This window comes from Rhamphochromis sp. 'chilingali' (assembly GCF_963969265.1).
Source record: "Rhamphochromis sp. 'chilingali' genome assembly, chromosome: 2".
Taxonomy (NCBI): domain Eukaryota; kingdom Metazoa; phylum Chordata; class Actinopteri; order Cichliformes; family Cichlidae; genus Rhamphochromis; species Rhamphochromis sp. 'chilingali'.
This window is the reverse complement of record NC_137930.1, coordinates 34981267-35007407: the sequence shown is the minus strand read 5'-3', so window position 1 is coordinate 35007407 and position 26141 is coordinate 34981267. Positions and strand designations below refer to the sequence as shown.

Genomic DNA, 26141 nt, shown 5'->3' with positions numbered 1-26141 from the left:
ACATCCATAGAAAATACCTCACTTTTTACGGTCTGTGCTTCTTTGAGCTAAATGAGCGTATTTGTTTTTGCGCATCAGTGAACAACATCGACTGTGACAACCTGCAGCTCAGTGAGGAGAAGAAAGATCTGGAAGAGGACGAGGCAGCTAATGGGCCTCGGCAGATCCTTCCCTACAGCTCAATGTTCATCTTCGGCCAAACAAACCCGTAAGTTGCGAGGTGACTCAGCGGACTGACGTGGGGTTAGCATAAACAGCATATTGAGAATTAAAAGCTTTAATTGATTTCATTCAGGTTCCTCTTTAAAGCACTGAAACAGTCAGTGGTTTGCTTATGTCTGACTCTTTAGTGGTTAATAACAAATCACCGTTATTCTCACTTGTCATGCTTAAATAAATCCTTTCTCTTTGGGGTATTTCATGCCTCACCTACACACAAAGGCAACAGTCACTCCCAGAAGTGGAGCTCTGGGTGTAGCTTCAATTTGGAGTCATTTTCTCTGTGAGGACCTGTTTTGGGGAGGAAAGCAGCAACTGCAAATATACAGTACTGTGCAAAGGTTCTTGAACCATCCCTCATTTGTTTTAATTTTGCTTCCACGCAGTTTCTTGTAATTTCTTTTAAAGTGGTCACGGGCAATATTTTCCAGGCTTTCCAAAGGTCTTCCAAGGCTCTTCTTTGGACATTTGCTGCTTTTTGGATCCTTTTCTCTTCGCCCAATTAGAACATTACTTTTTGTGCATCCTGGGGTAAATTCTAGCTGAGTAACTGGAAGGTGCCACCTCGAGGCCATTGGACGCTCAAGTGGTCTCAAGATCTTATAGACAAGTGAGCTAAAGCATGGCTAGTTAAAATTTCAGCCTTAAGCTTTTAAGATTTAACACAAGAATTGAATCATAGTCAGAAGCATAAGATAAAATGCAGATGCTATAGTAATGCTAATGCTATAAATTAAAAAAAATAGTAATGCTATAAATACGCAGATGCTCTATAGCTCTGTGAAACGGCATAGTTCAGCGGCAGATTCATTCCCTACCTTCATGTATTGTTTTGGATATGCGTTTGTCCACAGCCTGTTATGGAAGGATGTCACCTGAAAGCACCTTGTGAGCTGTCACTGCTAAGCGTGTAGTACATTTGCTCGAGTTTGTGCGTGCGTGTGTTTATATGTTGGTCTTGCAGGGTGCGACGGCTGTGTCACTATGTGGTCAACCTACGCTACTTTGAAATGTGCATCCTGACGGTCATTACCATGAGCAGCATCGCCCTGGCAGCTGAGGACCCCGTGCAAGCCAATGCGACGCGCAACGATGTGAGTCAGGCCTACATCAAGACTTCATAAATAAACATCTGGAAGTACACAGCAAACACACTTGTTGTCAGACAGATAAACACACATGGACAAGTATATGCATGAAAACATGCAGGCTAGCACAGGCCGGATGAGGATTCACACATAAACACGTCTCATTTGGGCTGACTGACTGATTCATTTGGACCGATTGAGAAGTTCTTCCTAACAGGATCTGACAGTTTATCCATGTTGAGGAATGAGTGGTAGGAGGCACAAAAACAAACTTTTAATCATTTCTTGGTGAAATAACTGATTCGCAAGTGGTTCAGAGCCAAAAATCCAGTAACTATCCTGTTTTTGTATTCTTTACATCCCTGTGTGATATGTTAGCCCATGCTGGGAATAAGGATGATTTTTTTGTTTTGTTTTGACAGACGAGCACAGCTAGTTAGTATTGTAGTCAGGGGTGCAGAGGGAAACTGTGTGTGTGTGTGTGTGTGTGTGTGTGTGTGTGTGTGTGTGTGTGTGTGTGTGTGTGTGTGTGTGTGTGTGTGTGTGTGTGTGTGTGTGTGTGTGTGTGTTAGTTTTTGGTGAGCGTGTGTGCCTGTTGTGAGGTGTTAAGGTAATGTGTATCTATGCAGTACAGTGCAAAGCTGACAGAGTTTGAGATCTTTGGCAGGACATAGGAACACGTTGTGCATATCTGGTCCATTCTTACACACATATACACACACCCTTTCAAAGACTGAAAACATCTGTCACTGGGTCTGTTAGTGAGTCATTTTAAAGGATATTTCCTTATTGCTTAACTTTTTGTAGGTTCTCAAGTACCTGGATTATGTCTTCACTGGAGTCTTCACCTTTGAGATGGTGATTAAGGTGAGAAGGATGGAAAAATCAAGGTACATTTTCATTCGAGCCGCATGAGCTATGAAAACCTGCTGTGCAAGATTTTAGTCAAACGTCTACAACATCTGTGGTGAGCTAAATGTAAAGATTGCCTTGATCAACACTCAACAAAGCTAAAAACACAATCACAAAGTAATAAAACTACATTGACACTTTCTCCAAAAATATTGCATTGGTATAATACTTGATAGATGCCTTGATCGCTAAAATACAGAAAATTATTTGATGCATGCATCATCAAAAAAAAAGCATATTCAGAAGCAAGCATGTCACTCTCATAATCAGCTGCTTACATCCTATTGCCTTTAACTGTTCTTTTACGTGTAGCATGTCTTTCTCTACTTTGATAGTGGTATTTTTTAAGCTGCTGCAAGAACCAAAATAATCCAAGTCAGAGTCCTGGAGATTTGAACCTAAAACAGAAGCCAGACACCCCGCTACAAGGAAGAATATTTGGGTTTTGCATCACTTAATAATGTAAACTGGCTCACAGACTTCTCCATAATAATTAGTCCAATTAGGAAGCAGCAGGAATAGTTTCATGACAGACATTATTTTCTGTCGGCTTGAAGATTCTGTCCTTTTCTGGATATATGCACTGTTTACTTATATAGTATAAGATACATATAAATCTGTTTCAGTTTGGTTTTTTTTTTTATCTAATAAGGATTTGTTTCATAATGAGCTTTCGTCATTTTTAACCAAATTTAGCTTGTTAGATTTATTTTTACTTTATGCTTTTGACCTGCTTATAACCACATCTGAGCTTTAATGAAAAGGCCAGCAAACTGTGGATAGCATGTCACTGACATCACTAATTGGCTTTGTGGTTTTACGTGGAGATAACACTCCATCCCAATGTGTCTAATTTAATTCTGTAATTCCATCACTCTCTGCGACTCCAGATGATTGACCTGGGACTGCTTCTCCACCCTGGCTCTTATTTCCGTGACCTGTGGAATATTCTGGACTTCATCGTGGTCAGCGGAGCTCTGGTGGCCTTTGCCTGCTCGTGAGTCAACTTTCCCTTGAATTTTTTTCTGTTCATTATTTTATCATCCCAGCGGTGCTTGAATATAATGTACACCAACCACATAACAAGATGTGGAAACCATCATCATTAAAACGCCAAATGGTTTGTTTTGTTGCCTCCTCTCAACTATCCAGTGGACGAGCATTATGAATTTTAATGTGGTCGTCTTATTGTTTTCCCATGAATTCCAAGACTTTTGTGTTGCCCAGCGGTTATTTTGCTGCCATGATTATGTTACATAAAGTCTTCACAGCCCCTCCCTGCTAGTTGGCTAATAGGTCATGCACAATTTGGCTGATAGGTTTAAGGCTCAGGTGGAGACAGAAGGACAGGATTTTCCCATGACTGTCAGGCTCTAGCTGCCATCTAGTTGGTACTTTGGATTTAATGCCTTATACAGAATCTGCTTTTTGAATATTCGTTTTCTTCTTAGTGGAGTAGAAGTTCGAACATAGTATGGATCATAGACTGTATATAAAACACTGCATCAACTTATTTACATTGTGCATGAGTTATATATGAATGAGTTTAGGGAAGGTAACAATGTTTACACACATCTTTTCTATACATTCTGTAAAATGTTTATGTCATTTGCTAGTTTTACGTCTTATTTAATATTGTCAGGTATTTATTTTAAATATATGGTCGGATTGATGATAAAGAAGGCCATTACCATCTTGTCATAGACAATTCACTAGAATGCTCATGTTTAGGCTTCAAAACAATGGCGTAAACCATTAGGTGATAACATGGTGGCCATGTTTTGTCCATTTTTTATATACAGTCAATGGCATGGTTATAAGAACCACACTGTTTACAGTGTTGTGAGAAAGTATTTACCCCCTTCCTGATTTCCAAATTTTTGCACATTTGTACATGTTTCAGATAATCAAATAAATTTTAATTGCGAATAACCCCACGTAATTACAAAATTCATTTTTCTGTTTTTTCAGATGATTTCATTTATGAATGGGAAAGTTATCCAAACCTACCTGGCCCCATCTGAAAAAGTAACCTGAAATCAAGTGTTTATGTGGCAATGAGTTTTTCATTTGCTGTGGAGGAATTTTGGCTCACTCTTCTTTGCTGAATTGTTTTGATTCAGCCACTTTGGAGGGTTTTCGAGCATAAACGGCCTGTTTAATGTCATGCCAAAGCACAACAATTTGATTGAAGTCCAGACTTTGATTAGTCCACTCCAAAACCTCCTTTTCTTGTCTGGATTTTTTTTTAGCCGTTCAGATGTGGACTCACTGAATATCCCAAGTTAACTTGAGTTACAACGCTTGTCTCGTCAGTCCACAGAATATTTTGTCAAAAGTCTTGGACACCATCAAGATGTTTTCTGTCAAATGTGAAATGAGCTTTTGTGTTCTTGTTGGCTAGCAGTGGTTTTCTCCTTGAACACTCCCATGGGTTTTTCCCAGTATCTATCTTATTTTTAAATTATGAACTCTGACCTTAACTGACGCGAGTCCTGCGGTTCTTTAGATATTGTTCTGGGTTGTTTTGTGGCCTCCTTGATAAGTCATCAATGCACTCTTGAAGTACTTTTGATAGGCTGGTCACTCCTGAAGGTTCAGCACTGTTATAAGTTTTCTCCATTTGTGGATAATGGGTTTCAGCGTGATTCGCTGGAGCTCTAAAGCCTTAGAAATGGCTTTGTGACCCATTCCAGAGTTATAGATGTCAATGACTTTGTTTCTCAGCTGTTTCTTTCAGCTGTGCCACGATGTGATGTGGTTAATCACAGAAAGATTCATGATTTAGCAAGTGGGACACTTTTTTTCACATAGAGCCAGTTAGGTTTGCATAGCTTTCCCTCCCTTAATCAATGAAATAATAGAAATGTAAAAACTAAATTTTGCATTTACTTGGGTTATTTTTATTTAATACAAAAATTTAGGTAAAAGAAGAAACTCTGGAAAGGCGCCAGATTTTTTTATTGCATTTTTTTTTATTGTATAACCTGCCCTTAGATACTGTGGTGTAAGTCAAAATTAAATCCCCACTTGCACTGTAATCTGAGTGGATTTGACTCCTTATTGGTGAGCATTCTTACTGGTATCAGTAGACTTATTCTTGTTACCTGTATTTCAGTATATCTCAGTATACAACTGGTTTGGAAATCATGTAAATAAATGTTTTCCACAGCCAGAGGAGTTCTGGGTCTCTTGAGAAAGCTGGTGATCACACATTTCGTTTTGAACAATGTTTTCAGGGGTTTTTTGCCACTATTTCACACACTGACTGAAACTCTCCACAGTTGCTTGTCACGTGTGTTTTTCTTTGTAACGCTTTCTGTCTCTGATTTCTCTTTTTCCCTTTTTTTGTCTTTTGCCAGCACTAGGTTGATGCTTGTCTCTGTCTTTTATCTGTTGCTGACTCTTTCTCTGTATTCTCTCTGTCACTTTTTCTCTTTCTTCTTTGTTTTCTGGCTTGGATTGCTTTCAGGAGCCTTATGGGGTAATGCCTGCTCTTTCTGTCAGTCTGTCTGTTTATTCATGTGCATATCTGCCCGTTTGAATCACTTTTTCTCCACCTTAGCTCGTGGTATTTTCAGCAAGGTGTTGTTTTTTGTCTTCTCACAGCTAAATGTTTTGCACAAATGTCATATTTTGTTACTTTCTATTTTTATCATCGCCACCACAGTCACGATTAAAGACATTGCATTTCCTCTGTTTGTGTTATGTAACTATGTTGTGTTACATCTGTATTCGGGTTACATAAGAGCAATTACCCGTTTTCCATTTATTGGACATATTTTATGTGTGTTAGAAGCTACAATGTACACAGTGCACAGTGGACCAGTGCTGAGATTGAACAAAACACTGCTTCAAAAACATATCAGACGTTTGAGCTTTCATAGGGTGATTCAGGTCATTATGAACACAAAGAAACTGAATGATGCTGCTTATAATAACGACGCAAATAAATAAAAGAGCTAAATAAAAACTATTAAACAGAGTGAATAATAGATGAAGGATTTTCTTACCAATAATGCACAGTTAATGATATTCAGGAGTTATCAAATTGAACCCCTTCATCCCTCCATTCAGCTTTCACTTGCTGTCTGGCATTTTGTTTCTCCCGTCAGCTCTGTAATCAACTCTCATTCACACCAATCAACCATGTAAGAGGCTCCATTCACAGCACCAGGTCTAATGGATAGATGTGATACCTGACAACCTACATTTTATTTTTATTTAGATCTTATTTTCATACTTAATCTAAACACAGGAAAAGGAAGGCAAGTTGTAAACCTGTTACCCAAACTGTCTGTTTTGAAACATCCAACACAGTTACTGCTTTGTGTTTTTGAAGGCGCTTACTTTAGGATTAATGTCTAGATATAAAAGGATTTTATATATTAATATTGTGTTTCAACTGAAAGGTCAAAATTTATTTAAAAACCGCTAATCATTTATTTAAGCTCAGTTTTTAAAACCTTAGGATGTAACTACAGCCCAGCCCATGCAGCAGTATATGAATGACTAACCTCGTATTGTGGATGGATTATCTCAGTTGTTCTCCTGGCTGAAGTTTGGTCTTTTTACAGCATCCTTCATGCGATTACATTTGTTCCTGACCACCGAGAACACTCACGTTAACTTTTATCGAGTGGAAAAAAAGTTAGCTGTTTATATTATGCTAACATAGCTGTGTCGCTAGTGGTCACGTAGCACATCATTATATACCAGCTAGCCAAACTTCAGTAACCCTACAAATGTCACTGCTGTTTAGTTTTCTGTCTTCATTTATGCTGGAAGTGATAACAGAGCTGTATGTTTTAATTTGTTTCCAAAACCCCGCAGTCAGGACATGCTATATTGTATTTAGATAGAAGCTAGCGAGCTAACTTCCTGCTAACTTCTAACTCCGTTAAATGTCATAAATTCCGTTTTCATGGCTGCCTGGATGTTAAACTCAATTGTTACACCTGGTAGAGCAGAACGCTGATCATTTTATTAAAGATGAAAGACTTTAGACAGTTTTTCAACTCTCAGTAATGCCATAGTGATCGTTTGACCTGCAGCGGAGTTTAGGCCCAGACACGGCAAGTGACGTCAGACTTAACGACCGGATTGCTTGTTTTTAGTCTTATTTAATACTGTATGATGCTAAGTTTGAAAATTATGGCACTCACTATTAGTAAAAAGGACAATAAAGCTTTAGTAATTGAATAATTACTAGTTTTTGAGCGAGAGATGCTCAGCTCTCAGACAGGTCCACAGCTTGATTATCACTTTCAAGCGAGATGGCTACGGCAAAACCGCTCTGCTTGAGGCTTCAAAACAGTAGTCCACAAACTAATGGGTGATGGTACTGTTGCTACATGCGTCTTTTATATACAATTTGTGGAGAGCAAGCTAACATGTAGCCACTAATCAGCCACAGCTTAAAAATGATAAAACTGTCAAACAATTGTATTCACAGAAAATGTAAAACTCAAAGACACATATTTACAAAATGTTTTTAATTTGCTTCAGAAATGGTTAAATGCAAATACCAGTATAACACTCTGTAACATTATTACCTTTATTATTATGTTGCATTTTCTACTAATTTTCTAAAATATTTTCCGCAGCAGTAGTAATGCACCACATGATCAGAGTATAGCTGCATTGGTGTCTTGGCTCCATACCCATGATCTTCAGCATACTAAAACACTGCAATGTAACAGAATTACTGTAGGACCACATTTCTTAACTCCAGAGTATATGTAGTCAGTCATGACATTATAATCATCTTCATGTCATCAGTTTGATTTTCCCTCATATTCAGTATCCACAAACACTATTTCTTCCAAATATTTTATCCAGCTTATCTTGCTTTAAAAGGGTGTTTACTTTAAATTTACTTAAAAGTCACTTTTTTGTCTCTTATCTTTGCTTTCTTTTGATGTGTTTTGAAGTTTGAACCACCAAAATTGTCACTATATCTTCACACCTGGGTGATATCTGTGTAAAGTGTTTATTTTGCTCTGTCTTGCTTTACATGCTGCTGTCTGTCTTTGTGTATTGTCTGCGTGCATATGCTTATCATTTCTTTTCCCCATCAGATCGCAACAAAGCGTGGCCAGGTGGGAATTGTCAGTATCTACTTTTTTTCTTTTTAACCCCTCGTACCCTTTTGCCCTCCTCCTGTGAAACACAGAACATTCCTCTTAGCAGCCTTCGAGGTTTACGTTGTCGCCCTTCATCCCAAAGTGTTTGGGATGTGACTCCCTTCCCTCCTCGCTTTCCCTCCCTTTTATAAACCTTTTCTCCTGTCCCAGTATTGGGACATCAAGACAAAAAGGAAACATTGGGAGCTCTCCCTCATAGCTTTCAGAAGTTAATCAACACACAGACGGGGATTTGGGCTGCAGGAATCTGAAACTCAGGTTATCAGTTGTATCAAAGCTTAACTCCTTACCTATCCTCTCAGTTTTCTCTTTTAATCATGACTAAAGTCAATTTAATCGGTTAAATGTCCAAGAGATTACCAACCTCCACCTTCATCTCTTCTTCTTTATGCCTATGGAATTAGAGGGCAGCCAATAAAGGATTATAGCTTCTCTCATGAATTCACCTTAAAAAAATTTTTTAATTTGTTCCTCACAGCCTGTCGTGTTTGTAAGGAAACTCACAATAGACATCTGTTTTTCTCTGTTAAAAGAGAGTTTTTGCTTTGTTAATATTTGTTTTTGAAAAAGACAGAATTTTAGAGTATGCCATATTTTTAACCTTTTAAAAATGTTTCTGAATAAATGGAAGTAGCGGATCGGGCTACACTGGGTGAAGAGTGTGTTAACAGTGTCCTCTTGCAATGTTGTAGATTTGAAAATACTCCCATTAGTAGAAATCAAAGAGGAAAATGGAGAAAATATGCAAACCAGCTGCTGCTATGCACTAGAGGCTCTAAATGAACACTAGAAAGGCTGACCTATGATACGGATTGTGTTAGAGATATTTTTTAAAATGTGATTTTGACCTGCATTTTCAGCTTTTGCTAATAGTCAAAGAAAACCTTCACTATTACCATTAAAATGGGAAATTAATAAGCCAAACATACATTATACAAAATTCCTCAAGAACTTTGAATCCTCTGTAAATTTTGAAACAGAGAGCAGGAGCTTTGCGCATCCGATTTTGCTGATGCAGCTTTAGACGTCAGATGTTACGAGTCTGAACAGGAAATCTTCTCTTTCATGAGCGAGCAGCGGCTACAGAAGTTAAGCTACTCCAGATGACCTCATGTGTGGCTGCTGAATACGTTGCAATCACCGCTGATGTGTGCTGCATTGACATGAAAAACAAACTCCCCGCCCGTGCGCTTCTGAAAGCTATTGGGAGACTGTTCTTGCCATCTCAATGTGTTGAGGTCCTTAAAAAGCAGGACTGGCATTGACTTCGCAAATTGCATGCCAGAGTATCCAAGTTATACAAGCATGAGAGCCGCATGCCGTTTTGTTAGATTTTTTTATTGAGAATTTGAAAGGCCCCCGGGGCCAGATTTTTTTGGAACCATGCTTCTCTCCGGTTTGAGTTCTGTCCTTCCCTCGCCAGTCACCACATATTAAAAAAATAGCCATGTTCATTATTCTGGTGGGTTTCTCTGAGCCCCCTAGTACCTAATAACAATCCTTTCTTTTTAATGAGACCCTGTAAAGCGCTGACATACTGACCTGGGTCTGTGCGAGTGTGTCTGTGCTTGTCCAGCTACCTTAATGAGGACCATTTTCACTTTGGGAGCATTAGAGCAAGAACAATCTGTAGAGGAACTTTTTGTCCTGTCCTCACTTCTCCAAAGGTCTTTTAAGGTTGGGTTTTAGGGTTGCTGAAAGGTTTAGACACAGTTAGGGTGGTAAAAATAGGTAAGCACACTATGAGCCAGGAAAAGGTATTGAAGAAGGCATTACTGTATGTTAAAACTTTGTAGCTTTGTTTCTACATTTTCTTTTTGTTTGCCTGTATCTTATTTTTATTCTTGCTGCAAGACTAATTCTAATGTGCCAAGAGGCTAGCCTCCAGGTAATGACCCAAAAAGAAGACACAAGAGGGAAGGATTGTGCTTTAAATTTAATGTGTATTTTTTGGAAATATGCCTTTTACTATTGCAGGTCGAGGACATCTTAGGCTAGTATGCTAATGTTAAAAGCTTGTGATATGCTGTTGGGTATCTCGAACTAATAAACTTTCCAGACAGGAATAAACCAAAAGTTTGAGTTCTTTACAGAACTCTTCATATAAAATGCACTCACCTGCCACTTTGTTAGGTATACCTGTTCAACTTCTAAATAAGTAACTATTCAGCCAATCACATGGCAATGACTCAGTGCATTGAGGGGTGTAGACATGATTGATACAACCTGCTAAACTTCAAACCAAGCATCAGAATGGGGGAAAATGTGATTTAAGTGACTGATCAACAGATATAATGAATGCTTATCTACTGGGATTTTACCATGCAGGCAGGGTTTACAGAGAATATTCTGGAAAAGATTAAATCTCCAGTGAACAGTAGTTTTCTGAGCAAAAATGCCTTATTGGTGTCAAAGGTCAGGGGAGAATGGCCACACTGCTACCAGGTTATAGAAAAGAAAGAGTAACACAAATATCCAGTTGTTACAACCAAGCAATGCAGAACAAGTTGATGCTTAAAGTACATGGGCTCCATGAGCAGAAGAACGCACCGCGGTAAATATAGTCTCAGGAAACTGAGACTATATATCCAAACGTTAGGCTGCTGGTGGTGTAACGGTGTGGGGGGATATCTTCTTGGTACCTTTTTTTTTTTTACACTTTACCAATTAAACACCACAGCCTACCCGAGTAATTTTGCTGACATTGTCCATGCCTTCTTGAGCACACACAGTGGTCAACAGGATAACACTCCATGTCACAAAACTCACATCATCTCCAACTGGTTTCTTGAACATTACACTGTACTGTACTCAAGTGGTCCTCTACAGCAGCGGTCCCCAACCCCCGGGCCTCAGACCGGTACCGGTCCGTGAGTCGTTTGGTACCGGGCCGCGAGAGTTGAGGCTCAGGTGTGAAATGTATGGTTTTCAGGGTTTTTATCGGTTTTCAGCGTTATTTTGTTATCGTTTTTATCATTAACTCGGTTTTCCTGGGTCTTTTCACGTGTGTTATGAATAAATATTCTTTTTTTCGGTACCAATACTAGTTTTATTTTGTTGTATTTATCCGCGACACCTCCGTGAAAATATTGTCGGGCATAAACCGGTCCGTGCCGCAAAAAAGGTTGGGGACCGCTGCTCTACAGCCACCAGATTACAATCCAGTAGAGCTTCTTTGGGATGTGGTAGAACAGGAGATATGCATGATGGATATACAGTTGACACCCACAATGCGTGTCACTAATTAATAAAAAATCCTTCACACTCAAACTATCCTTGGCCAGTGTCACTCTGTGAATGATGGCTCGACTGTATGTCATTATCATGATGGCTAGTTTTTAAACCCCCACACTTACTTCCCATAAATAGTGAGCAAAACGTGCAACGTCTGCAGTGACAGCAGTGGTTCCTGCAAAGAAACTGCCTCCTGCACCTGCGGCAGATTCTTTGTGCATTTACTGTAAAAATGTATGATTTTGTGTGTTATTAAACAGAAACAATGCTAATTTGTATTGTGGAAGAAGCATCGAAGGAAGCAATACCTGGAACAATTCACTACCAGACATAGTCCTTCAATGAAAACTTGAAGTATGGAATGAAAAGGGTGTAATTTCACTGTTTTGTGAATAGCTTTTGTTGTGGATTTTGAAGATGGAAAAAACAGACCAAAGGAAAGATTAAAGGAAAAGAAAACAAGAACAAAGGGAAAGAAAATGAAATGAGGCTTAAAAAGGGGTTTGGAAGAAAATACATTATAACAGGAAACAGAAAAATAAACAGAAAATACACTGAAGCATGTAACAAACAAACAAAAAAGAAGGTCAGAATCTTCAAAGAAAGAAAATATTGAATGTCAGGAAGGTGTGGAGGGAAGGGATGACTGAATGATGGAATGAAGAAGCGGAGGGAGGGCAATAAGGAAGGAAAAAGGAAAAGGATTAAGAAAGGAAGGCAGGAAAGAAAGGAAGTGGTTTTAGAAACAAGATCAGGACAATGGGAAAAGATAATAGAAGGAAATAAGGTTAGAAGGAAGGAAAAAATAAAGATGGAAAGATAGAATAAGGAAAAGAAAGAATTAAGAAAGCTGGGGATGGACTACAACAAGGGGGAGAGAAGAAGGGGAGGAAGGAAGGAAAAGAAAAAGCGATGAAAGGAAGGATACGAGGTTTGGAAGAAAGAAAGGGCAGCAGGTTTCAGGGAAACAAGGAAGGAGGGGTGTTAGGACAAGGAAGGTAGAAAAGAAGATTTGAAGAAAAGAGGCATAGTAAGGAGTTATACTGGGAGGAAAGAAGGGCATTAAGAGAAGGGAGAGGAGGGAAAGACAACAAGGAAGAAGAATAAGTGAGAAAGGGAAGAAAGGTAGGAAGGGAAAGAAGCATCAATGAAAAGACAAAAAGGATGAAATAAAAGGAAGAAAGGAAGTAGATATAGAAACAAGGAGAGGAAGGAATGATGAAAAGACAGGAGGATAAGAAGGAAAGAAGGAAGGGGGAAGGTAGAAAGGAAACATGTCTTCCCAATGGGATGTTTATGTAAAGTTTGGTCAGAAGGTTCCTTTGTAAGTGCGCATGCGCCATTAGCGTGCTGCCTGCTGTAACCCCTAATTTCCTTCGGGATTAATAAAATATTCTGATTCTGAAATAAGGAAGAAAGGCAGAGAAATAGATAGGAAGGAAAGGAGCTAAGGAAAAAGGAAGGAAAACTAGGAAGGAAGATGTGGGAACAGAAAAGAGAACATAATTAGTCTGTGAAGGTTCTCAGTCATCCAGGTCACCGTAGTCAAAGGTGACCTGGATGACTGAGAAAAGCGTCAAAGTCCAGACGCTTTTCTTTGCAAGCTCCTTTGAGAACATAATGAGATTCACACATCTTAAAAGATGCGTGAAGTTGTAGGAATGAAAGAAAAAAAAACAATAAAAAGAAAACAAAGCAGCCAAAGGGAAGATCAGAAAAAAGGAAAAGAAAGGGAGTAATTACAAAAGTATCTCGATAAGAAGAGAAGACTGGTGAAGCATGTTTCTGTAGAATAACATACCTCACTCACATGCATGTGTTCTACTAACAGAATATATGCATCCTACAATATAAACCTGGTGAAGTGCAGTCAGTTCTTGTTAATGCAGCCTGAGTTGAAAGGGTTTAGAGTGTCATTGCACTACATCACCCAGACTAACTGTACTCTCAATCTGCACAGAGGGACAAAAGGCAAGGACATCAACACTATCAAGTCCCTGAGGGTCCTCCGGGTCCTGCGGCCACTCAAGACCATTAAACGGCTGCCCAAACTGAAGGTACGGTAATCAAATCTGTCACAGATCGTTCTGTAAGTCTGTAAGAAAAACCAAAAACCCACACAGCACCCAAACAGTCCCGATCCGCCACAATATGAAACAGGAAAATACCACCGTGTAATCCATTTATTTCAACAAAGCAACTGTATTCTAAATACCACCTTTTTAAACGGTAACTGTAACGGAATACAGTTACTCATATTTTGTATTTTAAATACGTAACGGCGGTACATGTATTCCGTTACTCCCCAACACTGTAGATAGACCTGCCACCGCACAGTTTAAACCGTTCTGAACATCAAAAGTCTACAAGAATCAGTGGAACAACACAACTAACACATTTGAATCCTGGTTTGTCTGTTGATCAGCTTGCTCTATTCAGCACTTCATGCCTCCTACTTATACACCCCTGACACATTCGTGCACACAATCGAGAGGCAGTCAAAGTCTCCAGAAACCTACTCTACCATATCAGACATGAAAAGTTTGATTTTTGCTTGATTTTTTGCTTAGATACTGAATTTTATATTCTGTGTCTTACAGTAGTCTACAGTAGGCGAGTACTTGGTTCTCGAAGGAGTTTTGTGGCAATTAACAATGAAACACATACTTAATGCACTGTAACACATTACACTGATGATTTCTCATTGTTTAGCCAATGTTTTATGACTTATGCGATATATTTAATCATTTGGACGTGATTGCTGCATTTGCAGTGTTAATAGTTTGGCTTATTTGGTGCTCACTTACCTGTCAGCCTTGAGCTGGCAGCTATTCCTCTTTTGTTTGTGATGAATTGGCAATTATTTCAAATTGAGTTTGCAGAAACTGGGTTACCGCAGAAGTGAAGTCTGTTCTTCTCTATTTGTCTTCCATCTTCATTAAAATATGTTTAAATTGTGTGTTTCTAAAAAAGAAAAAAGAAAATCACTTAATTTAAAGAAAAAAAGGTGGTGTTTTTTTTATGTGGATTTACAAAAACTCCTAGGATTACATGTCCTCATTATTGGAGGTGTTGTGCTAATTATACTGAGCTTATGGAGAATTGATTACTGCAGAGAGTTTTGAAGATCTTTAAAATCAATAGTTAGAATTTATATAATATATTACCATGATGCAGCTATTATAAAGATATATATTATAAAGAATTACACTGGGAGCACAATGCTGTATAGAATCCTGTTTTCCTCAATTGTTGTCTCAGACACAGAAATGACAGCTTTCCTCTGCTGTGTGGACAAAAGTATATGTCAAAAGAGGAGAGATCTGATTGGGCTAATAAAAGTGAGATGATTGAGACAGATCGAAGTTGGCAGACAGACGCCCATCCAAAGCTCTTCTTGGATACTTAGGGAGAGTGGTTTGACAGGACAGGCTGGTTAAAGTACCTCTGTCTTCACTCTGGTTTAAGAGCAGCCTCGATGGGAGTCACTCAAGTAGCAGATATTCACTGGTTACATTGCATACATGTCAGAATGGATCGACAAAGCACTTCATCTCTCAAAGAGATCCCAGCACAAGCTGACAGAGATAGTGACAGGCACAGACTGCTGTTTGCAGGTGGGAGATGGGAAAGATATCTGGGTTTAGAACAAGGCTGACTGTGTCCGCAAAGTGGCCCTTCTAGATCTGCGGTCCCCAACCCCCGGGCCTCAGACCAGTACCGGTCCGTGAGTCGTTTGGTACCGGGCCGCGAGAGTTGAGGCTCAGGTGTGAAATGTATAGTTTTCAAGGGTTTTATCGGTTTTCAGCGTTATTTTGTTATCGTTTTTATCATTTACTCGGTTTTCCTTGGTCTTTTCACGTGTGTTATGAATAAATTTTCTTTTTTTCGGTACCGGTACTAGTTTTTTTTCGTTGTATTTATCCGCGACACCTTAAAGGCCGGTCCATGAAAATATTGTCGGGCATAAACCGGTCCGTGGCGCAAAAAAGGTTGGGGACCGCTGGTCTAGATTACAATTGATCCAGATTACTAGTGAGACTACAACAGCTTTTCATTCAGAAACAAAGCCATCTAATAGAAATCGTTGGTTTATGAATATAGTCTTTGTTTAAAGTGAATATGTCAGCATTACAAACAGAATTGAAATGTCATCCCAGTAGTGTGAATTTGTTTAGGTGATGTCTAGCAGACAGCTAGCAACTGTATCGTCCCCGTTTCTGCACCAACCTGCCCGTCAAAGCTGCTACATCTCTAATAATGCATCATTTTGAACTGTAAAATAATGTTTCAGCTGCTTCCTTATTCACAAGGGTTCACCACACAGGGTTTTTATACCAGGTGTCCTTCCTGATGCAACCTTACCCCTGTGGCGACCCCTTGTGGTTAAGCCAAAAATAGCACAACTTTAAATATTTATAAAATTTAAATTGTTTCATGAAGGAGTAAATAAAATATAGAAATAAAAACAGTTTTTTAGAATCAGCCTGTAAACATGTATTGTTCCTTTAAAGTCGGGCATTTTAACAGAGTCTCTGTGCACTGACTGTCTTTCGGAGGCAGCCTCAAGTGGCCATGAGAGGTACTGCATGTTGCTTGCCACTTTTGTGATGACTGGAGGTTACAGTCGGGAAGATACACATAAATACCTTACTATTAATTCAATCCAATTAGTTTAATTTCTATTCTATTCTCTTTATATAGTATCAATTTAAAAAAAACTGCATGCATTATGCTGTAAAGACCCTACAATGTTAGAATGAAATCGCAACAATCACATGACTCCCTATGAGCAAGCACTTGACAACAGTGGGAAGGAAAAACTCCCTTTTAACAGGAAGAAACCTCTCACAGAGGCAGCCATACAACGTAAAACACACAGAGAGTGAAAAGAGCCCTAATAATATGCTTTGTCAGAAAGGAAAGCTTGAAAGTTGTCTCGAGGTTGTCCGAATGCAAACTGGGAGCTGGTTCCATAATAAGGGGCCTGAAAGCTGAAGCCTCTGCCTCCCATTCTACTTTCAAATACTCTAGGAGTCACAAGTAGGCCTTGAGCCTGAGAGCAAAGCACTCTGTTAGGATAATAAGGTACTGTGAGGTCTTTAGATGTGACAGGCCTGATTAGTCAAGAACTTTACAGTTCTGTGTGTGTGTGCTTGTGTGTGTGTTTCTCAGGCTGTATTCGACTGCGTTGTAAACTCTCTGAAGAACGTCCTCAACATCCTCATCGTCTACATCCTCTTCATGTTCATCTTCGCTGTGATTGCTGTTCAGCTCTTTAAGGGGAAATTTTTCTACTGCAGTGACGAGTCCAAGACCCTGGAGAAAGACTGCAGGTAAGTTTATATTACTGTTTTTATTACTGTTGTCTATTCTAACTACATCTTCCTCCTCCACTTTTTTTCTCCTTTTTTTGTCACATCTTTTCAACTAATTCTGTCTGCCTTCTTGCTTTCAGGGGTCAGTTTTTGGACTACGACAGGGATGAAGTAACGGCGAAGCCCAGAGTGTGGAAGAAGTATGAGTTTCACTATGATAACGTGCTGTGGGCTTTTCTAACACTCTTCACCGTCTCCACTGGAGAGGGCTGGCCAGTGTAAGTCAGGACAGCCTGCATATCATTTTCAGTAGCACCTAGATGGAGGTCCAAGTGGTTTTTTATCATTAAAGATATGAAACTAATAAATCTGATTAATTGGTGCAGAAAGAAATATTGCTCACATTTTTAGCTGACAATAAGTGCTTGAGTGTTGGAAACATTCGTGACTTTTTCAAGTTAAAATTTCCATTGGTGATTCATCCTGAAAGGCACTCATCACACCTGGAGCCAGATTGTACTGTGCAGTTTAAATGTACCTGATTTATCCCAGATGTAATTACTGTGCATTCTGTTAATATGCAATCAAGTTTCATTGCATAGATGTCAGTCTGTCATTCTGTGCCTAGAGGTAGAAACGCAAAATAATGTTGCCGTGGGGGTCTAAGTGTTAACGCCTTTGCTTGAGCTGAAGTACCACAAGCAGATTCATTGTTGTCTCTGTCAAAGGTCGTTGATGCCTGTTTGCTTTTTGGCATTTCATGTACTTACCTGAAAATGAAAAGTAGATTGCTAAACTGAGTGAGCTTGTCATGACAGCTGAAAATCACAGACTTTCTAACAAGCTGTGACAGCTCAGTAAGACCATAATCACAAGGAAGGACTCTTGATTGGTTTTATGCTAGTACATTGCACCTGTAGATACTGCAATATGAGTGATAGAGACACAGCCTTATAACGTTTTGTTCTTAACCTAAAAGCCTTAACCTAAAATGATAATGTATAAAAGAAAAAGAAAAGAAATATTATTAATAAATTAAACAGAAGACGTGGAAGGAACCTCATCTGCTGACTAAAGGGTCACACATTTAAGGGTTGGACATAGGAAGCGCTGATGTTCGGCCGATAACAGATATTCTAAGCTCCAGTTGCCTAGGTAAACCTCCAATGTATTTACCATTTTTCTCATTGGTAGTCACTTCAATCGCTTGCCTCAAAGTGAAGGAAGGTTTTGTTGCTCAAAGTCGCTGAATGTCATTGACTTTCTATGGGTACTATATCCAATTGCTATGGTTACCACATCCAGTTGATTCAGTTGATGTGGATGTGCGTTTAGCCTCTGCTGGTATTGGTCAATTTTTCAATGTTTCTGGGCGTAATCAGAATATTATCCTTTTCAAGATGGTTCTGTTTTATCTTTAAATGTGAAAATCTCTTCTGTTATTTTTCTTTTGATCCATTGGCCTGCAAGCAACCAAAACCTGCTCAAAATGCGTTGTTTAGTAAAACTTGGGAATAAATCTACATCAGTTTTGAAAATGATTTTAGTCTTTCCTTCTTTTTAGTGTCCTGAAGCACTCTGTGGATGCCACATATGAGGACCAGGGCCCCAGTCCAGGCTTTCGCATGGAGACATCTATCTTTTATGTGGTCTACTTTGTGGTGTTTCCTTTCTTCTTTGTCAACATATTCGTAGCTTTGATCATCATAACTTTTCAGGAGCAGGGAGACAAGGCCATGTCGGAATGTACATTGGAAAAGAATGAGGTGAGAGTGGAAAGTGAAGCACTTTATTGTGGGTTTTTTTTTTTTCTTTTTTTGTGGGGGGTGTTCTGGGAAGAAGAAGAAAACACAAATTACAAAGACACTGGTAATTTCTTCAGAGACACTAGCACTCATGCCGATCCTCTTCTAAATGTCTCTTCTATGCAAATCACATTAAACATGACAATTCCCTGCTCTTAAAAAGAAAGCAGCAGGGCTTATCTTCTCACTCCCTTCATCTCTTCTTCACAGGGACTTTGTGAAAACCCTGCTGTTTTTTTTCTATGATGTATTGGCTAGTGATCAGAGAACTTTAATTTGTGGTATCTTCTTTTAACATTACAAAACACTTAGAAAAGCCCGTAGTGGTATGCCAGCTGTTGTTTATTTTAAAAACTTTGAATTCTTCACTCTGATGAAAGATATAAAGTTGTTGCATCAGAGAGTTTTCTTACCCGATCTGTTTTGTTTTGTCTTTTCAACTCTCAGAGGGCTTGTATTGACTTTGCCATCAATGCCAAGCCGCTGACGAGATACATGCCAGAGAACAAGGAGTCCTTCCAGTACAAAATGTGGAAATTTGTGGTGTCGTCTCCTTTTGAGTATGCCATCATGACTTTGATCGCCCTCAACACCGTCGTGCTGATGATGAAGGTCGGTTTTTTCTCCCACTAATGAGGCATGTGACAGTTCCCTTCAGACACCTCTGAGGCAGAGAAAGTAGTGCATTGGTTCAGCGATAGTTATGGAGTTCCCAATTTGATACAACAGACTGTTGAAATATCAAAAAGGATTACAGGAGATGTTTTTATAAACGACCATTCAATCTTTTACTTTTAAAGGCAATAATGAAAACAACTGTGGTCTGGCATTAAGACGTACTGTTGTTAGCAACTGACTATTGACACTTTACATTACATTACTTTCTAGTTTGAGGCAAAAGAGCTTGTATTTTATCCATTTCCTTTACTCGTCTTCTAATTATTCAGGTAATCCGGGTTATCTCATCTGGTCTGAATGATTTTTTTCTGCCATTATGGAGCCATGGAAACTAACAATGAATCCTGATAAACCCTAAGTTTAGCTCTTGTTCACCTTCAAGGTCGTCTCTTTGGGAAGCTCTGAACTGCATCCTACATGGCTGTAATTTTCAGAAACCTGTCTGGAATGTCCATTCTTTTTTTTCTTTTTCTTTTTCTTTTTTTTTTTGCCTTTCCCGTTTGGTTCTTTAGCCATCAAAATTATTGTCTGAAGGCCGAGAAAGATGCCCCAAAAAAGAGAAAACAAGCAAAACGAGGAAACACGATAAACACAGCACCATTGCAATAACCTAGATAAGTGTAAGTAACAGTAAATACTAAATATTGAATGTTCAAGACATGGTTCCTTGATCTTTTGGATATCACAGGTGTTTTCACTCTTTGCCTGGCCCTTCACCCAGGACCATTTTGCTTTGGGAGACCCTACCAGGGCTGACTCACTAGAACATGCAAAACCCTCCACCACAATGAGGTGGTGATCAGGGCTGGACTGGCCATCGGGCAGATCACGAGGATGCTTGTGATTTTTCGTTTTTATGGGCCGATGGGGTTTTATTTCTTTTCTTTTTTTAACGGTATAAATGAATGGTGGTGGATTGGCCAGTTGGTCATGATCGACTCTGGGCTGGACCAATTACAGCCGAGGAGGAGGAACCCAGCAGAGGTCGCGCTAAACAACAGCAGCACAGCACGTTTAAGCTTGATCAGCTGTTGTTAGAATTTATTTAATATTAATTTCTAGTATCAGCTGATGTTTGCTGGAGCCACAGCTGTAAAGCTGCTGGTCATGATATCGGTTTGGTTATCTGGTGAGAGGGAAACATGAAGATGAAACCAGGAGATGTCCTTACTGAATCATCAGAGCTGAACAGGTGATGGAGAAACAGGTTTACCTTTTAGGTGACATGGATGAGTTGAAGGGAAGCTATGAACTGTTTCTGAGAGACAAATAACACCAGCATCCTTTTCTACGTAGCTGACAGCTGGTAACTGTGCAGGGGCGGGTCTCGGAAAGTTTTGCCAGGGGGCCAGGTAGGGCATTAACAGGGAGAGGGGGGCACAAAGAAATACTTTTATTTCTTATTCTCATTTAAAATGTCTAGCTTTTAATAAATAATTATCTGAATCTTATAACCAAAGTTTTTATCTAATGTAAAATGTATAGAAATCCATGATTGTATTCAGTAAATATCAAGTCTAGTATATACCCTAGTAAGTTATAGTATTCTTTCCTTTGGGAAGGTACCATCTGTGCAGTCTGCAATTCTGTTGAAGAAAGATGTTGAATCTATTTAATTACTGGAGAAAAATCATAGATTTCTGTGCATTTGTTTTATACGTGCATTAAATTAAAATCAATTTTGTCAATTAAGCATCGAGGCAGAGGGTACGGGAATAGTTACCTATTTTTTTTCTTTTCTTTTTTTGCTGGGAGTTGGCAACCCTATTAGTTAGGTATATGTATTTATAAATTAGGTTGTTTTATATTTTTGCTAAGTACTGTTTAGAATACCAGAATAGGGACCATGGCTCAGGGATTGGGAATCGCATCTGTAACCGGAAGGTCGCCGGTTCGATCCCTGGGCTCTCTGTCCTGGTCGTTGTGTCCTTGGGCAAGACACTTTACCCTACTTGCCTACTGGTGTTGGCCAGAGGGGCCGATGGCGCGATATGGCAGCCTCGCTTCTGTCAGTCTGCCCCAGGGCAGCTGTGGCTACAACTGTAGTTTGCCTCCACCAGTGTGTGAATGTGAGAGTGAATGAATAGTGGTATGGTAAAGCGCTTTGGGTGCTTTGAAAAGCGCTATATAAATCCAATCCATTATTATTATTATAAAGGCTTTATGGCTTTTCCTATAATACCATGGTGAGCCGGTCACTAGTCAAAATGCCCAGGCTGATTTTTTGTCCCAGTCCAGCCCTGGTGGTGATTCATGGAGGGAAACGTCAACTAAAAATGTAATTAAAATTTCCATGGAGACAAACTTAGGTGCTAGTGTTGGTGCCATATCACAGTCAATCCTCTGGGTACAAGCTGTTCCTAGTTATGTCCCCCCCCCCAAGATCCTGATTATATGGTGATATCATAGAGCAAATATAAACAGAGCAGGACCATAAGAGGGTGATTAAAAAGGCATTTGAGAGGTGCACGACCTCATAGAGGAGATGGTTAGAATCTTGTTATGGGTTGAGTCCTGAAGCGTTTTGTTCCCAGTGAGTTCTATATTCAAAACCAAGCAGCAGCAATAGTTGATCATGTGCAGTCCTATTTTATCTCTATGATGCATGGCTAAAGAGGATTGTGGCGTCTTTATGGCAGTCTTGCATGAACTCTGCAGATACATACAATCCCATTTCAATGTCAGTGAAATCACATGCAGTTGCAATACAAGCCTTTTCTGATATGTAAGATGTTTAAAATTTAATAAGCCAGACCTGACAGATGCAGATGTCTCTGGTGGGTGGAAGCAGTCCAGAACAGAACAGGAGTGAATAAACATGAATAAAAAGGATCTGCAGTGTTTTGGTGTTGCGTTTACAGCTGTAGTTTTCAGTATCATGTACAGAGGCTGTCTGATCCATGCATTAAGTGTGCAATAAATAACGGGAGTCAATTTTACACACATTTATTGTTAATATAATTAAAGATATTAAAGAGCAGATATTCAGTGTTTCGTGTTTCATCTTCTGCCCTCAGTTCTATGGCGCTCCAGATGTGTACGAGTCCATGCTGAAATACTTAAACATCGTCTTCACGGGCCTCTTCACACTCGAGTGCATCCTCAAAATTATTGCCTTCAATCCACTGGTGAGTTGTCTTTGTAAGTCTGTATACTGTGCTGTACTCTGCCAGCAGCTGTTGATGGTTTTGAAATGTTCCAGTTTACACTTAAAGGGTTAAGTGATTTGGTTCTTCTAAAGGTTGAGTTGATTTCAAGGTATCTTTTAGTCAGTGACAGTCTCACTTTAAGAAGACTGTATGGATCTTCTTAAAGTGCATTCATTTCAGAAAGAGGAAGAGTTAGCTAACAAAAAAAACAAAAGAGGGAGATAAACAGAAGAGTGCACAAAGGAAATAAATCTCTCAATGTGGCGCCGTCTGGCCTCCAGCGAAGCATTTCATCTTAGGCTCTATTCCATTTGCGAGGCCCATTTATTAAATAGCTTTTCTCACACACCACTTACCTCCACCTGTTTAGCTGTTAAGCCCAGATGACTGCACTCACATCTGCCATTATAAATGCTCTGCTGCCACTGTAGCTCTTCAAAAAGCAGCTGCAGGACCTGGCAGCAGCCTCTGCCCCGAGGAACAGGATGACTGACCAGTCTGAAGAGCCTCAGAAGTTATGCAAAAGATGTGCATTTAGCATTTATGTGTGTGAATGTGTGTAATGTAGGCACATATAAAGTTGACTTGTGTGCTCAGGGAGATGGCTAGTCTTTATTCTTTGAAGTGTGCTCATTTGAATACTTTTTGTGTGCCTCAACTTTGTATCTGTGTCTGCAACTTTTTCATATCTAGATCTGTATTAAAATTTGCCCACATATTCGTGCACAGGAGACTCGTTCAAATGAGGCAGTGTAGGGGGATGTTGCTGGAAAATGGATCATAGAATGTCTGCTTGGATTAGATGTCTTAGTATGAATTTGGGAAAATCACAGTGCTGCCAGTCTGGTCAGTTTATTAAAAAGATTAAATTAACTACATAAGAATAAAGGAATAGCTCAATAGTAATAATTTACGTAATCTATAATTAAACAGGTTTTTAAACTGGCATTAGAACTTGGTTTATTGTGGTTAGAGCAGGGAAAATTATATAATAGTCAACTTTGACATATCTATTAAAAGTTCAGTTATGGATTACAATTGTTCACATCTTTTGATAATCCTGAGCTCCCGATTTTTTATTATTAGATTAAAGCTAAATTTAATATCTTATACCTTTGGACCATATTTAGAGTAGAGTGTGGTAAGTCATCAGTTACATCTAAAAACTGAATGGAGTGCAATGGACAGATACCTCCTTATTAGTGCTAAGCATCAGGGTATTTTCATTTTGTACAATAAATATACACAAATATAACGCAGCACAAACATACGCATACACTGATCAGAATGGAGTGCCCATATTTACTTTACAAATGACACCACAAACAAACACACACACATCCACCTACACAAACGCATTCACATTCACCAGACAGGTCAACCCAGTTAGTTTCATGTTTTATGGTTTTCCATGACATGTGTAAATATTGTAATACTCTCAGTTTATGACTGTGAATGTGAACAAGAGCCAACTTGTAAAGCCCTTTGAATGAAGGCTCTACAGTTTTTCATTTGAATGTACACTTGAAAGGGTGGAAAGCGTTTTAAAAGCAGTTAGTTATGACGAAGACACTGTATAAAATCTTTAAAGGTTAACTATAACATCCACTTTTCTTCTTTCTCTTTCTTTTAGAACTACCTGAAAGAGCCCTGGAATGTGTTTGACTTTGTGACTGTGATTGGAAGCATTACAGACATTTTGTGCACAGAGATAAATGTAAGAGTTACATTTCTCATCGCATGCACCCATGGGTCACTTCCTACATGGGTACAAAAATTCAGTGCTTGCTCATAGCTGTAGGATCACAACGGCAAAGCAGCAAAGCAGCATGCTGTGACACAGGAAGCAGATTTAGTCCAATCAGGGAAACTGTTATCACAATAATGGACTAATCAAAGTTAATATTTTGCTACAGTGGAAGTGATTTACTCTGGGCATGCAAGCGTTCAAATACTGTTATTATGATTAATCTATTTTCTATTTTTTTTTTTTATGTTTTTGTCTATAAAAAGCCAGAAAAAAAAGTTATGAAAAATACCCACCAAAGCAGCCTGGACTGTCAAAAACTCTGACAACCCAGACTGCTGATTTCACATTTTCTATTATTATTTTATTTTTTGGGGGGGGTGTTGTTGTTCAAAGTTTGAAAGTCCGAAATATCACCAATTCCTCCCAACTGTCAATTACTCATTTAGTTGCTGTTCTGACTTTCGCTAAAATTTGAGCTGCTGTAGCATTAATTTGCATGTGTTTTTGCTTAATGTCAGAATTTTTTTTTCCAGCTTCAAAATCATCAGTGTGGATGTCATGCTTTGCTGTACTCTTAGTCTCAGTCCTCGAATCAGCCAAACAAGTCCATAGAAAAAAATATGACATCATAAAAATCTATACATGAAGCAAGGGAAGCCACACGACTTGAACATTAAACTTTACAGTCTTGAACATTTAGTTTCATATTTTTAATCACAGCAGATGCAAAGTATTTGTGCAGCTTGAGGACTGAGGCAGGATACTTTAGCTTTCTGTGTTGCAAAGTCAGCTTTTGTGTGACTTTCTCTTCCTGTGATCATTAGTCTTCTTCTCTGTTTCTCTCGCTGCTTTTTTCCCCCCACTGTTTTTCATCTTCTGCTGTGTCTTTCCTGGCGCCTGTGCCCTCACTCTGCCCCTTCTGTCACATCTGACACCTCTAGACGGTAAGTGGCTTTCCTTGTTGGCCACTGATTTTGTCAGTTCCCCCGTCACCGTGTGCTGTTCTCTTCCACGGCTTTAGTTTAAAGTGTCTAACTACACCTTGAATGTGAGATGATATAAATTAAGACCTTTTAAACCAATGTAGCATGAAATGTGTGCTTTAACAGTAATCAGACCTTCTACGGCAATTACTGTTACATAAGCCCTTAATGTGAAAATGTACAGTTCAGTCAGATCCACTACAGTGAAAAGAACGTTGTTATTTCCATCAGCAGTAATTTATATTTGGCAGCCTGGCGTTTTTCTGGCACCTTTCTGACCTTCCATGTGCATACAGCCAAAGGCTGTGAGAGCAGCAGCAAAGCTCCCTGTACAAAACAGTGGCAACAGACTTGACACTGATTCAGTGTGAAAAGGAGGTGCGAAGGTGGAGGTGGGTTGCAAAGCGGTTTTCAGATGTGCAGCTACTGTAGGCAGTAACTTAAATAGCGTACATTTGCTTTGGCTTTAACAAAATCAGTTGATGTGCTTGGATTTGGGTTGAGCTATACTTCTTGGCCTGCCTTGTGTATGCTGTGTTCAGCTAATGTCATTTCATTCAGCTGGATCAGTTCTGAGCTACGAAAGGATCAATTAGGATTAGAGCTAATATAGTTTTGTACTTTCTAATTATTTTTTTATTTTTATTTTATTTTGACAGTTTGTTTTTAATTCAGTTTAGTTTCAGTTAGTTTTAATTTCAGTTTTAGTTTATTATAATAACCTTGTTAATATTAGTTTGTCTGTATTGCTTCTAGATTATATCAGATTTATCAGTATATCATCCCACTGATCCATCCAAGTATCCATTTTTTTACTTGCTTAATCAGTTCAGGGTTGCAGGAGGACTGAAACCTATCC

General features: G+C 39.1%; 1 protein-coding gene across 4 annotated transcripts in view; it reads left to right on the top strand.

Moving 5' to 3' along the window:
• Positions 1 to 26141, top strand: part of cacna1bb (calcium channel, voltage-dependent, N type, alpha 1B subunit, b) — a 228589-nt gene that overhangs the window by 167605 nt on the left and 34843 nt on the right. For all 4 annotated transcript variants that reach the window (XM_080876258.1, XM_080876257.1, XM_080876256.1 and 1 more), the window contains exons 23-33: positions 79 to 208; positions 1184 to 1313; positions 2115 to 2174; positions 3110 to 3216; positions 13560 to 13656; positions 16775 to 16935; positions 17058 to 17195; positions 18482 to 18683; positions 19170 to 19334; positions 22418 to 22528; positions 24183 to 24266. In XM_080876258.1, coding sequence (XP_080732384.1) covers positions 79 to 208; positions 1184 to 1313; positions 2115 to 2174; positions 3110 to 3216; positions 13560 to 13656; positions 16775 to 16935; positions 17058 to 17195; positions 18482 to 18683; positions 19170 to 19334; positions 22418 to 22528; positions 24183 to 24266 — 1385 coding nt within the window. The remainder of the gene's footprint in view (positions 1 to 78; positions 209 to 1183; positions 1314 to 2114; positions 2175 to 3109; positions 3217 to 13559; positions 13657 to 16774; positions 16936 to 17057; positions 17196 to 18481; positions 18684 to 19169; positions 19335 to 22417; positions 22529 to 24182; positions 24267 to 26141) is intronic.